Below are 13,378 nucleotides of genomic sequence, written 5' to 3' on the forward strand. Positions count from 1 at the left end.
TTGGGGGGGGGGGGGTCAAAGAAAATCAGAAACCAAACCTAAATCATTCTGCTTTTATACTGAAACTGGCTTTTGCAGTGCTTTTATTTTAAAGGCAAACTCTAGGATCTTGACTTCATCAGCTTCCTGTGTGCACACACAACACAGTAAAGCCAAACAAAAACAAAGACCGAGACGATGTAGAGTTTTTGACGAGCCATGAACTTCTAAGTGTTGGTTTACGGATTCCAAGAGCAAAGCAGTGAGCTCAGTTTGCGGACAAAGGGATGATGTTTTAAAGATCGTAGAGTAAATCAGTACCGTCAGGCTAAAAAGACAGAAATATGAAGCAGCGCACACATCAGGAGCTTTGCTGTCCACACTGTAAAAAGCAACGAGGCATTTTAACCCAGATTACATCCACGAATGAAGCAGACAAGACTAGGTTTGTGATATTTCACTAAACAGCAAAAACAGTAAGCTGCTCTCTGACAGGGAGTTTATTAGTGTTTGGAGAACTCTGCTGGGTTAATATGCTTTGAGACATACACGAGAAGGCAAAAAATACATATACAGATACTCTCGCACAGTCATATCTTCCTCAGATATGCATATATGTTCATTATTTACAATAAAGATAAAAAAAAAAAATCTCAATGATTTGATCAAATTTTTATTCAGGCTTTCCAGCATTTTTATAAAAACAAAATCCCCTGAGTTTTCCCTGATACTTTACAGAGTAAATCCTGAAATTCCAGAAGATATTTCAGTTCGTGTCATTCCGAGATGACAGTACGTATACTGTAACATATGTACATACTTAATAATTATAACATCACAATCTAAAAAGCCATGATATCCAAGAATAAATGTACTCTGTACACTGTAGAAGCAAAACATGGATTCATGAATACTAGAATATGAGCATTAATACCTGCACCTGTCAAAATCTCTGGAAGATCATCTTATAATCAGCAGAACAGGGTTTAAATGTTCTGATTTTATGGTTCCCATCTGGAAAATGTGAAAGTCATTTTCCAGGTTTTCTCTGGAAACCCTGTTCTTGTCCAGTTGCAATGTCTACTCATATCAGCGAATGAAAATCATATTATATAAATAAAATGTTAATTATAATTTCTTAAAGCAGAATTGTCCTGCACATCTTTGTTTGGGACTCTTTTGATACATAAGCCTTAAAAATAACATCAGTCCCCCACTTGAAGATAAGCACAAAGTCTGAACTCTGTAGCATAAACACACTGCCACCACGCGCCACAACCTAAATTAGTTTGGTAAAGGCATATCTTGTCAACCCAATACTCGATGCCGTGAATTAAAAAAAATAAAAACGATGAAGAAAGAAAACCAGCCGAGCCCACCGGTAAAAACTCAGATTTACAGTATAAGCTCATTACTTGCAGGTTACAGCTCGAGATGTAGCACTAGCTAGTTAAGTTAGCACATCCCATAACAACCACAAGCACCTTCGTAATTAAACAGAAAATAACAACAGCAACACCAGACCTTATATCTTCAGCCCATACACGACCACGATAAAACTGTAACGCTAGTTTGCAGTGCATCTTGTTGGTTTTAAAAAAAGTGACACTTCACATTCAATGTCGAGGGTCACTGTTAAAAGTTACATCTAATTATACAAGCAGCTGCTAATATCAACCCGAGAACGAACGCGGAAAAGTCGACACATGTAACGTCACAGGTATCTCTTTACATTAAAACGACATGCTGTACCTCTCTTCGGACATTTAGAAGCGAATAGTAATCATCATTGCAGATCTCATCCTCGTCCAAGGCGCACGCCATGGTTTCGCCCGGTCATCTCTTCTTCGTGCCATAAAACGCAACAAAAAGGTTCATCTGCGCGCTCTGTTACCCCCTTGTGGCCGGGGTGCGCCACTGCAGCACAGTCGTTTCTCCTGTGGAAGCTGGAAATTACTTCTTTTTTTTTTTTTAAATATCAAGTTTCTGTTATTCGTTTATTCTAAAGAGATTGTGAAAACAAAAAAAAGTTGATGCTTCTTTAATAAATTGTGGTGGATTTTTAGAAGATAAAGTGCAATAGGGTGGTATAAAAAGCTTACATTTAAAAATCACACATTTAGGCTTTAACATAGAGAACTTGACTTTGTTATATTGAGCTAGAAGCAATAAGATGATAACAACAAACCAATGTAAATATATTGTGCATTTTATTAGTTTCACTGTCTTCACGGGGACACCATGTTTTGTCTGACTGGACCCTTCTGTTAGCAGGGGAGCTGTTCTTTCAGCACCACATCCTCACACAACAGCTCAGTAGTGACGGTCAGCAGAACATTTCTCTGTGGCTGGTGATGAAAAGACAAGCTTTAGATTCCACATTTTCATTGCATCACTACGTATTTTAAGTATACATATTACTGTTAGGCACACGGGATTGAAATACTTAGCTTTAAACATTAATAACAGAATCAGTTCAGTTCAGGTTTATTTATACAGAACCAGCACTTTAAAAAAGTTCATAAACAGCCATGCAGCTGTTGCCCTATATACCATATCTTTTTTACACTGAATAAATACATAACTAATCCCTAATTAGTTTTTTAAACAAAACGTAACTTGTACAAATAGGCTACTAATACAAAATCTACAGTTATTGTGTTGAGAGTGGTACAGCCAGTGCTAAAATCACAAGAGGTGGGACCCACACTTGGAAATATCTAACATTATGGTGCCGTAAAGTTAACTCATTTTGAAGAATGACAAACAATCCACTCCTTTGGTGACAGACTCTATAAAACAATTATAAGACCAAAATTAATATTATGAACTTGTGATTTCTTGGACATCCTAAATAGATCCAGTAAAATGACCATTAAAGTAAAATGGTAAGCATAAACTGAACTTATATGATACTAAATCTCATGTTTGTGTTGTCTCTACACTGATGGGTTAAATCTCCATTAATTCACATGATCAAACTTACTTTGATATAAAAAAAAAAAAAAAAAACATTTTTCAAAATGACTAGAAAAATCACATTTTCTGTGAAAATGGAGTGGGGATGCTGAGCGCTGAATGACTGCTGAAATTTACTAAAGAAGATGAAACTGAGATTTTATAGCTAAGTGAAGTAAGACATTAGCTAAAAAACAAAAGTAGCAAAATGCTAGTAAAAGTACTAAGTAGGAAAACATTGGCTGAACAATAAAAATAGGAAAAGGCTAGCTAAAAGCTAAATTTAGCAAAATGATAGCAAATGCATGCTATACGCTAAAAGTACCAAAAAGCTAGCTAAATTGTAAAAGTAGCTAACAATAGAAAAACACTAGCTAAAAGCTAAAATACAAAAAGACTAGCAAACGCTAAATGTAACAAAATGCTAGTTAAAATTTTAATGCAGCAAAATGATGGGTAAATGTATAAACACTCATATGAAGCTACAAGTTGGAAAATGTTAGCTATAAGCTAAGCTAAATGTAGCAAAATAACTGCAGAAAGTACCAAAAGGCTAGCTAAAAGTAGTAAAAAAGGCTAAAAGCTACATGTCACTAATTACAAAAGGCTAGCTAAATGCTAGAGATGAAAGCTAAAGTAGCAAAGTGAGCCCAAATAAATAGGCTAGCTAAACGTAAAATGTAGCAAAATAATAGCAAAACGTATTAAAGGGCTACCTAGAAGCTAAAACCACAGGAGGCTAGCTAAAAGCTAAATTTAGCAAAATGATAGCAAATGCATAGCTAAAAGTATCAAAAGGCTAGCTAAACGATAAAAGAAAAAACAGAGATATGAAAGCTAGCAATAGAAACACTACAAAAAGGCTAGCAAAGGGTAAAAGTAACAAAATGCTAGCTAAAATCTGAATGTAGCAAAATGATGGGTTAATGTAGTAAAATGCTTGCATGAAGCTAAAAGTTGCAAAATGCAACTTAAAAATAGCAAAAATAAGCTTAGCTAAATGTAGCAAAACAACTGAGGAAAGTACCAAAAGGCTAGCTAAAAGTAGTAACAAAAGCTAAACGCTACATGCCACTAATTACAACTAGCTAGCTAAATGCTAGAGATGAAAGCTAAAGTAGCAAAAAAACAAACAAACAAAAAAACAGTAGGTAAACAAATAAATAGGTTAGCTAAAAGTGAAATGTAGCAAAATGTTAGCAAAAAGTATCAAAGGGGTCACCAGAAGCTAAAACAACAAAAGGCTAGCTAAAAGCCAGACATAGCAAAATAGAGCAATTTCGCTGGAGCGGGTTTCAGAGCTCTGCTTTTGAATATTAAGCTAAAAGGATCTCAGTGTATTTCTATTTGGGGGAAACATTTGGAAATAAAGTTAAATGTTTTTTAAAAAGTACAAAAGTTACAAAAGCCACCGCAGCCATCTTGTTTTGCTGTGAGTGGCTAACCAAAACACAAATTATACAGAAGTTAGATGGAAAAAGAAAAAACATAATAAATAAGAAAAGCTTCTTTTATTTCATTCACCTGCTCGTGTCTTTCTTTACGTCAGAGCATCTTTGCCTCTGGTCTGCTTTAACACCAACAACAAGCCAGCGCTGCTGAAGGAGCCGTGTCGTCCATCAGTCACCGCCTCACAGCCAATGGTAAGTTCGCTTCTGTCGGACCGCCGCCGCTCTCCGCTCGCGTCCCTCCTCGTGCTGTCCTCGCCGTGCACGCGCGTGGTACCCACGGTCGTGAGGAGGAGGAGGATGTTGCGCGTGAAGGGGAAATGGCTGCCGAAAACAAGCCGGAAGGTAAGAGAAATATAATGGGATTAATTTAACTACTAAAGCTAAACCGCGGCGGCGTTTTTTTTATTTTTTTTTTTTAATCTTTAGCGCTGAGGCAACTCCGCGCGGAGACGGCGCGAGCGCGAGGGGGGGAAAGTGGAGACACGTACAGTTAAAAAAAAACAACAAACAAACCAAAAAACAAACAAACGTCTCCGCTGTTTTCTCCCTCCGAATACAGGCAGCTGGAACGTGGAGACATCATTAGCCAGCTAATATTAGCCCGCATTCGAGCTATTCCCAGCACGTTTAAAAACACGCCGCGAGGACAAATAGTCCGCGTGGTAAAAGTGGCGTTTATTGAGCTCTGGATTCTCCTAAAAAAACAAACAGGCGGTTCAAGTTAACAACCAGGCTAAGTTAATAGCGTGCGACTAACATGGACTAACTTCTCCCTCGTTCTAACCCGGGCTGTGTTAGTTGATCCCCAGCTTGTTTTGAAATAATCATTAAGACACGTCTGCTTTTTTTTCATGATCACCATCCTGGAGCGGCTCGTTCAGTTCCTCCTCGGAGCGACAGATTTTCTGAGACAGCGTGTCTGATCTTAAGGGATGTGCTTTTTTTTTTTTTTTAAAGTGAGGGACTGAGATGGGTTCCAGGAGTTCTTGGCCTATATTTGGTGTGAAACAGAGGCATGAAATACCATCACACCAGAGGAAGCAGGGAGGATGGAGAGCAGCCTTACTCCAGCACAGAGTGATGACCCCCTCCTCTCCTCTCAGCTGATTTAATACCAAAAAGCAAAGGCGCCCGACTTAATTATTTCCTCTTTAGTGGAATATTGTATTGCAGCTCACATGCATGAGAGATCCGCTCTCTGTCTCTGAAAGGGCCCATGGAAATCTTGGGTGAGTAATTAAATAACGCCTGCATGCAAATGCAAGAAACTACAAGAGATCATTTTCAGAAGCAGGGCATGCTTTCTTACAGTTGATGCTATTTACGGGTTTTAGCTGATTGCACTGTATGCATATGTTACAAATAGATTTTCTTTGCAAGATAGCCCTAAAAATCTACGTGTTAAGCTGCATTTCACATCTGTTTGGTGCAATCAGGTTTGTCCAACTTTGTGCTGGAGCATAAACTGAGGCGCCGGTGTCTTTGCTTTAGTTGGATTCGTGTTTGATTCACGTTATTAGTTAAAGAGCGAAGCCGAACAGGGATCTTCGTCTGTGACACTGCTCAAATCGAGGCGTGAGAGAAAACAGTAAATCTTTGGCTCCAGATGTTCTCCAGCCGTTCCTCGTGCTCTGTTGCGCTCTTCCAAAATTAGACACTTCTTTCAGACGTTGGTGTCAGTAACCTTAAACGCAAAGCCCCCTTTTTTTTCCATGTCGTCTTTTCAATTGTCCCTGTCCATGTGAGGAAAAAAAAAAGATAAAACCCTGGGATTTTAGTTGGTTTGGATGTCAGTGTGCCAACCACTAAAGCGAGCCCCACCAGGGGGTGCTATTGAGCTAAAGAAGCACATTTACACCAGAGCTCTGTCTGTCTGGGCTATGACCAAAACAGAAAGGAAAGACAGAAGAAGACATCTGGTTTGGTGATAGTAATGACTTCACTGTGGCGTACCGTCCTAAATGTATTCCTCCACACAGATGAGGTTGTAGTGGAGAACAGTCAGGCCTCTCCCGTGCACGCAGCTCCTCTCATTGAAAACCCTGACTTGAAAGTCCCATTGCTGAGCAGGTCAAGTTATTTTCAGTGTTCCTGTGAGGCCGGTCAGTGGAAAAAAGAAGGAGGAGGGAGCACTGAGATGAAGACTGGGCTTCATACCTTTATGTAAATGCCAAAGTCCAGTGCAAACTCAAGACTTTTATGCTCTCGTGCATCTTTGCTCCTACGTCTAGTTTTCCAGTCAGGTTGTGGCTGGTCTTGGTGGGTTTTCAACGATCCAGTTTATTTTGCACAACATGCACCTGTTCGTTAAGCGGCCACAGAGAGCAGGACATCGTTTCCTACCGTTTGTCCTTGTGGAGCGTTGGGTTAGCAGGTCTTATACGTGAGGAGGCCACGACCCAGACTTTACTTCACAGTGTTCAGAAGAGTATTTCTCCCAAGCCTCTTGGCCCTTGGGGGTGGGGGGTTGTTTTTACTCCCTCGTCACACTTCCTAAAAACTGTATGTGTGTGTGTGTGTGTGTGACTTTAAAGGGCCAGGAGGGCACTGAGAGGACAGGCTTGATATGTCCGACAATGACACCGCTCGGGATGAAACTACTGCCTGCAGTCCTAAAAGTCTAGCAGAGCAGAGCCTTATACAAATATTTCACTACATGAGTCATATGTGAGAAATGAAACAAGAGGATTTGTAAAGACAAGCCTGGGCTTTTCATTAATCCTCTGAAGCTGGGTTTTCCTTTTTCTGCGAGCTCGAGAAACTTTGCAGCATTCTTGCGTTTCTTAAAAGGCAGATGCTATCCTAATCATGGAGGTGCTCGACTGCGTACATCGGGACTCCAGTGACAACAGAAACAGTCATCAGAGGGTGCCTCTTTAAAACGTGACGCAGGCCTCGGATCTCCACAGAACGTAATTCATCTCTTTTACATTCAAGCGAGTGCAGCTGAAAAAAAAACAACAAGTTTCTTGATGTTATCATTTCACTCAAAGTTCTGGGTGAAGCGGCAGCAAAACATCAAGTAAGCACACAGTCAGTCATCAGCTTACAAGCAAAACGCCGGTGCAGAAAAAGGTGTAAATATTTTCCTGCTGTTCCGTAACGAGGGATGAATTTTAATCTCACGACGTCGGACGTCTCGCTCCCTCGGCTTCGTGACGTATCAGGTGCTGCGTTATTGCTCGGCCCTTTAATTGGATCAGTGCGGTATGGATGGATGCTGCCTGCACGTAATAGACCTTTACAGACTGCGTTCCTCTGATTGATCGGACCGAATCGTTCAGGTTAACACTTGAACAATAAGAAATGCTACTGACCTGCATCAACCGGGGTCGCAGCTACAGTGACCCTCGTTACTGATTATTTTTCCTCGCAGGGATAATATTATTCAGTTGCTGGAGAATTTAACTTTAACTCCTGTCAGCTGTTTTCATTAAGGACGCCAAGGCATCGTCACTGGATCATCTTTATTGCTGTTCCATTAAAAAGTTTCGCCCTGTATTCTGGTGCACGACTTCAAAATAAAAAAGCAAACTAGATAAGTTGCATTTCCTGCGAAAATGCAGTGTGAATGCTTATTGCTAAAGAACTTGCTGAAAAACAGATGAAATTAGCTAAAATGTGCTGAAATATAGCTGGTGAAATGTAGCTGAAATTGAATAATAAGCCTAAGTTAGCAGAAGAAGGCAGAAAGAACACATATTTGCTGAATTAGATTTAAATAAGGAGAAATGAGCACAAAAAATAGAAAATTTGCTAAAAAAAAAAAAAGAAGAAGCTGAAATTAGCACAAAAAAAGGCTGAAAAGTAGCTGAAAAGGTGGAAAGAAGCTTAAACTCCTAGGAGGAAGTGGGAAGAGCGGAAATGAGCTAAAATAAGTGGGTATTAGTTGAAAAAGCTAATTTTAGCACAAAACAGCTAAAAAGGTCCTGAAATAGCAGAAAAAAGCTGAAAGGAGCAGAAATCAACAGAAATAAATTAATTAGGATTAAAGTGGCAGAAATTACCAAAAAATACCTTGAATTTATCTGAAAACAGCTGAAATTAGCTGGAAAATGCTAAAATGCTAAAAAAAACAACTACATGAAAAGGTAGAACAAGCTTAAATTAGCAGAAGAAAGCAGAAAGAACACATTTACCCAATTAGACTGAAAAAAGCAGAAATGAGCATGAAAAAGTGGATATTATGTGAAAAAAGCTGAAATTAGCAAAAAACAGCTGAAAAGTAGCTAAAATTTTTCAAAAAGAAGCTTAAATTACCAAAGGGAAGTGGAGAGAGCACATTTTTGCTGAACTAGGCTAAGAAATGTTGAAATTAGTGCAAAAAATGTGGAATTAACCAAAAAAGCTAAAATTAGCATAAAAACAGCTAAATGGTAGCTGAAATAGCAGAAAATGGTGACACTTGCAGAAATAAGTTGAAAGGAGCATAACAAGCTAAAATCAGCAGAAAGAAGTTAAAAGAAGCACAAAACATTGTAGTTAACCAAAATAATCTGAAAGGAGCACAAAACGCCATAAAAATCAGCTGAAATTAGCTGAAAGTAGCTTAAAAAAGTATAAATTCTCACAAGGAGGCTGAAAGATGCTGAACCAGAACAAAATGTGAAAGGAGCAGTAAAATGTAAACAGATCTAAAGATTTGAAAGATCTAAAATAAGCTGAATTCATTTTCTGTTAGGAAAAAAAAGTGTCATAAAAGGCTAAATATTTCAAAAAGCTAAAGTTGCACTAATACCAAAAGTCATAGCACCCTTATGCTGATAAACATACGGAAGAAAAAATGGATCACAATAGTGTGAATGCTACTATTATATGTCAAACTGTACGGATCAATCGCTTGTATATCCTGATGCATGCTCAATAGTTCATGCTCACTCACTAGTATAGTGTGCTATAAATAGGTAGACATGTTGAAAATATGGGGGGAAATATGAGGACGAGGATGCAGAGGACAGAGTGAGATGGAGGAGGATGACTCGCTGTGGCGACCCCTGAAGAAGGAAAAGCCGAGAGAAGAAGAAGATGAAAGAAGACATACATTGAAATTGCTGAAAATTAATTTTAAAACTGATTAAAAAAAAATACAAATTACTTTCATTGGAATTTTGGCTAAATAGATTGGACATTTCTGTGATCCTCTACAGCTCAGACACTTCACAGTAGAAACTTTATTCAACATTTAAACAGGTTATAGAAAATTGGATTTTGCCAGACTGACCTGGCATTTTTATAGCTTTAACTTATTCTTATTAATATTTGTTGTGAATTTCAATTTAGATTTCAGAATATCACACGGTTAAACTTTTAAAATGTTTAAACTTTTGCGAATAAACTGTTTTCACTCAAACAGCTTTTTGGGCCCATTTACTAATGATCCATCAGAATGTAGGCACTTCTTTCACTCAGCGTGTCTCTCACTGCTGAAAAACCCTCAAACCCTGTCAGTGTATTTAATTTGTTTTGTTTGCCTCATAAAACCCTGTAGAAACATAACAACTCACGTAACCATCAGCGTCTTGTGTTGCTCACAATTTAGGAATTTGTAAAATCCAACTTATAGCTTTTGCAAAGCAGCTGTTAATCATAATTTTTAGTGTGTTTTTGTCTGCTTGTCATTACACGTAAATAGGCAGTCAGGGAGTGACAGACACAGGTTTGTGGTTACCACGGTGACCCTATTGTGTCACCAGCAGCAGCTTTACCATTTTTTCTTAATCATCTTGCTTCTGTTGATACTTCTTGTATAGTTTTTAAACCAAAATGTAAGCATTTTTCATAGGGATTCATGATATTGGATTATTTTTGGCCGATATGCCAATATATTAAATCTTATTTGTCTGATAACCGATACCAATACCAATATTTTTTCCCCCTAGATCTACTTACAGAGACTGCATAACTTTTTTTTTTTCCTGTGGATTTAACACAAATTATTCTGCATGGTCTTTGTCAATTTGGCCTGCTACCAAATGCAGATGCCAAAAAGGGGTTGAAAATGATGCAACACTTCAACTTGGATTATGTTTAATGTCAAATTTATGCATGACATTTACTCTCTCTAACACAATGACAACACTTGAACAGTGTAAATTTGTAAATTTTCACAAATCTAAACTCAATTGGTTCACAAGCGACAAGTGAAAAGTGCACAAGTAGTAGTGCATTAATAGATATACTTGACAGTTTCTTAAATTAAACGTGAACTTTAAAGAGAAGCCTTTTATATCGGTGAGTTATTATGATGGAATGTCCGATATTTACCTTTATCACTAGGCCTGTCACGATAACAAATTTTGCTGGGCGATTAATTCTCAGAAATGATTGCGATAAATGATAATATTGTTTGAAATTTGACAATAATTAGTAATTATTGTCAAATTTAAGAAGAAATGTTATATTTGGTTTGCGTGTAGTACCTTTTTTAGACCACCGAATGGCAGTATAAGACTGTTTGAACCGAAGGATGGACAGTGAGGGAACGAGCAGTGTGTCTCTTTAAGAAAAATGGGAGGGAGGCCCCTTGACGTGACATGGGCTGTCTCTCTTCGGTTCTCAAATTGGAAGACGCTCAGTGTGGTTTGAGCTCTTTAGCATAACATATTTCACACAAAGCTTTTAATAAAAAATCAGTAAACAAGTTCTCAGCTTCTTTTTACAGAGAAACACAACTTTTTACACGAAGGCACGGGTTTCAACCGTGAATTTTGGAGCTTCGACAAAATGGAGTTTTTTTTCCCGAGGTCTGCCTGTTAGCTTAGCTCGTAGCTTAGCTTCTCAGATTAGCTGCTTTTAACGATCCAAATATGCGATTTTGGACGATTAAAATGGATTTTAAAGAGAAAAGAGAAAGGGAGGGGTCAGTGAAGAGCACCAGAGCCTTTTGTCATCCAGTGTCTTCAGTAGAAAGAGAGAGCGAGACAAAGAAACGATAAAGTCGATAAAAGAAAATGAGGTCGATCATTTTCATTTATCATGCGATTAATTGATTTGTTGTTTATTGTGACAGGCCTATTCATCGCCACTAGCCACTAGCTGGCCAATCTATTATTCATTCATCAATTCACATTTATAACTAATATCGGGCGATACCGACACCATGCCGATAATATCGTGCATCCCTACATTTTTCCTACTTTAGATCTTTACAAAATCGAATTCTGAGCAGTACTGGCACCCTTTCAAAATTTCTCCCAAAGTTTTCCAGCTGCTGTTATTCTCGTGATATCTTGCCCAACAGCTCTTGTGTACGTAATTCAATCTACTGTCTAGTTTTCTGCTTGCATGGGGACTGTTCTCAGTTGTCACAGGGTGGTAGCATGTTTTCTTGTTGCTCGATTTTCTCTACTTTTCTCTTTGCTTCCTGAAGGACTGAAGAAAGTTCGTAATCCGGATCGAATGTACAGATCAGCAGTGTGTTATGCTGGCCACGGTCCACCTAAGAGTATCAGTGATGACACAGAGACGAACAGTAAGAGTCAGTTATTAATACTGCATCGCTGCTGCAAGTCGCCACTAGCTGGCCAATCTATTATTCATTCATCAATTCATTTGTTTACCTCTTGATTTCATCCGTCCCCATGACCCCGCCGCCTTCCCATTCCTTGTTTTATTCACTTCCAACACAACACCTCCTGCGGCTGCTCCTGTTGATTGAAGTGTCTGCTTTACAGGATCACGCTGTCGATAGCTGAAGTGTTGTCGTTAACTAAGAGTGATTGTTTCAGGTTGAGGCCAGGGGATCAGGACCTGAGCAGACCCTCGGAGAGAAAGCTTGAGCTTTGAGCCATCAATTATGGCCCTGTCTTTGCCTTTTGTCTGCTTCTCTCAAAAGCTGCAATTGACGGTTGGGTGGGAATCACCTCAAGATAACAAGAGAACCAGAAAATATTACTATGTTTACAGAAGTCAGATTATTCTTGAAGAAAAGTGGGTAAAAATGCAGAGGAGGGCTTCTAAAAGGGAATACGGCTCCTAAAACACCCGTCACAGATCATTTGGTTACTGTGCGTGAGCAAAATCTTCTTGCTTCTCTCGTAAATGAACGTTCCTTCACATTCGAACTGAATTAATATTTGTCTTTCATTACATGCAAGACGATTGCAGAGCAAGGGGCAAAGAACGAGGGTGAAGCAGCATCACAGAGCTTTTTACGACTCGCTTCACTGCACTTAGAGTCCTCCGCGCAGACGCTACATTCCATCAAAACAAATCAGAAATATAGGCCAAAGCCTTGACTTTTTTCTGATGATTTTTTTTTTTTTTCTCTCTCTCGCTTTCGTCTGATTTTCAGTTTCGGTCTTTTATTTCTTTTTTTCCAGCATGAGACACGGTTCCTCTGTAAAGCAGCTTGTTTCCCTCACACAAAAAAAAGAGCTTTTGCTCTTAATGAATCCACCAGTCTCTTCACCGCTGTGGAAAGACTGTTGATCTAGACTAGACTGCGTAATTAAGTGCGCTCATGTATTGTCATTTTTTAAATAGAGAGCATGAAATCACCCTCAACCCCTTGTTAGGCTCCTTACGTCTGCCACTGGAAGAGCTCCGCTGCACCCGGTTGTTGGCTATTATTGTTATTTTTTTTCTACCAGAGAGCGTTTTTTGAGAGACTTAATGGCAGGGGACTGCTTGTGCAGATCTATGAAGCGGGGTTGCACGCTGTAACAGATACGTCGTTGATAGACTTTGGTGTTACCCCTTCATGTGTGACAGCTCTGACTGACAATACGTTTTGCCAGTCTTGCATCCCTCCCTCGTATTATTGCGTGGTATTACACTATCCTGTCCCCGTGTCACACACTCTGTTTAATGCATTCAGCCAGGAGGCTTTTTTTTTAAATGTTGTTTTTTCTGCCTACCGGGGGGACACTCTTGAATACAGGCAGGCAAACCATTGATCTGAGTAATCGTCTGAGTAATTGAAGGAGTAGTTATGATACAGAAAAAAGGGCTCTTTTGTGTGTGCATTTGTAAGGAAGATGGAGAAAGTA

At 39.0% G+C, this 13,378-nt stretch overlaps 2 protein-coding genes across 3 annotated transcripts in view; one reads left to right on the plus strand and one right to left on the minus strand.

The window, feature by feature from the left end:
• The window catches only part of dnajc11a (DnaJ (Hsp40) homolog, subfamily C, member 11a), a 13,099-nt gene extending 11,280 nt beyond the window's left edge, over positions 1–1,819 (minus strand). Inside the window, exon 1 of the mRNA XM_037684028.1 lies at positions 1,732–1,819. Coding sequence (XP_037539956.1) covers positions 1,732–1,803 — 72 coding nt within the window. The 5' untranslated portion in view covers positions 1,804–1,819. The remainder of the gene's footprint in view (positions 1–1,731) is intronic.
• Positions 1,820–4,594: 2,775 nt separating this feature from the next.
• Positions 4,595–13,378, plus strand: part of camta1a (calmodulin binding transcription activator 1a) — a 389,929-nt gene continuing 381,145 nt past the window's right edge. For both annotated transcript variants that reach the window (XM_037684774.1, XM_037684775.1), the window contains exons 1-2: positions 4,595–4,730; positions 11,758–11,859. In XM_037684774.1, the coding sequence (XP_037540702.1) occupies positions 4,706–4,730; positions 11,758–11,859 (127 nt within the window). In that variant the 5' untranslated portion in view covers positions 4,595–4,705. The remainder of the gene's footprint in view (positions 4,731–11,757; positions 11,860–13,378) is intronic.

This window comes from Nematolebias whitei, chromosome 11 (assembly GCF_014905685.2).
Source record: "Nematolebias whitei isolate Nwh7 chromosome 11, NemWhi1, whole genome shotgun sequence".
NCBI classification, from domain to species: Eukaryota; Metazoa; Chordata; class Actinopteri; order Cyprinodontiformes; family Rivulidae; genus Nematolebias; species Nematolebias whitei.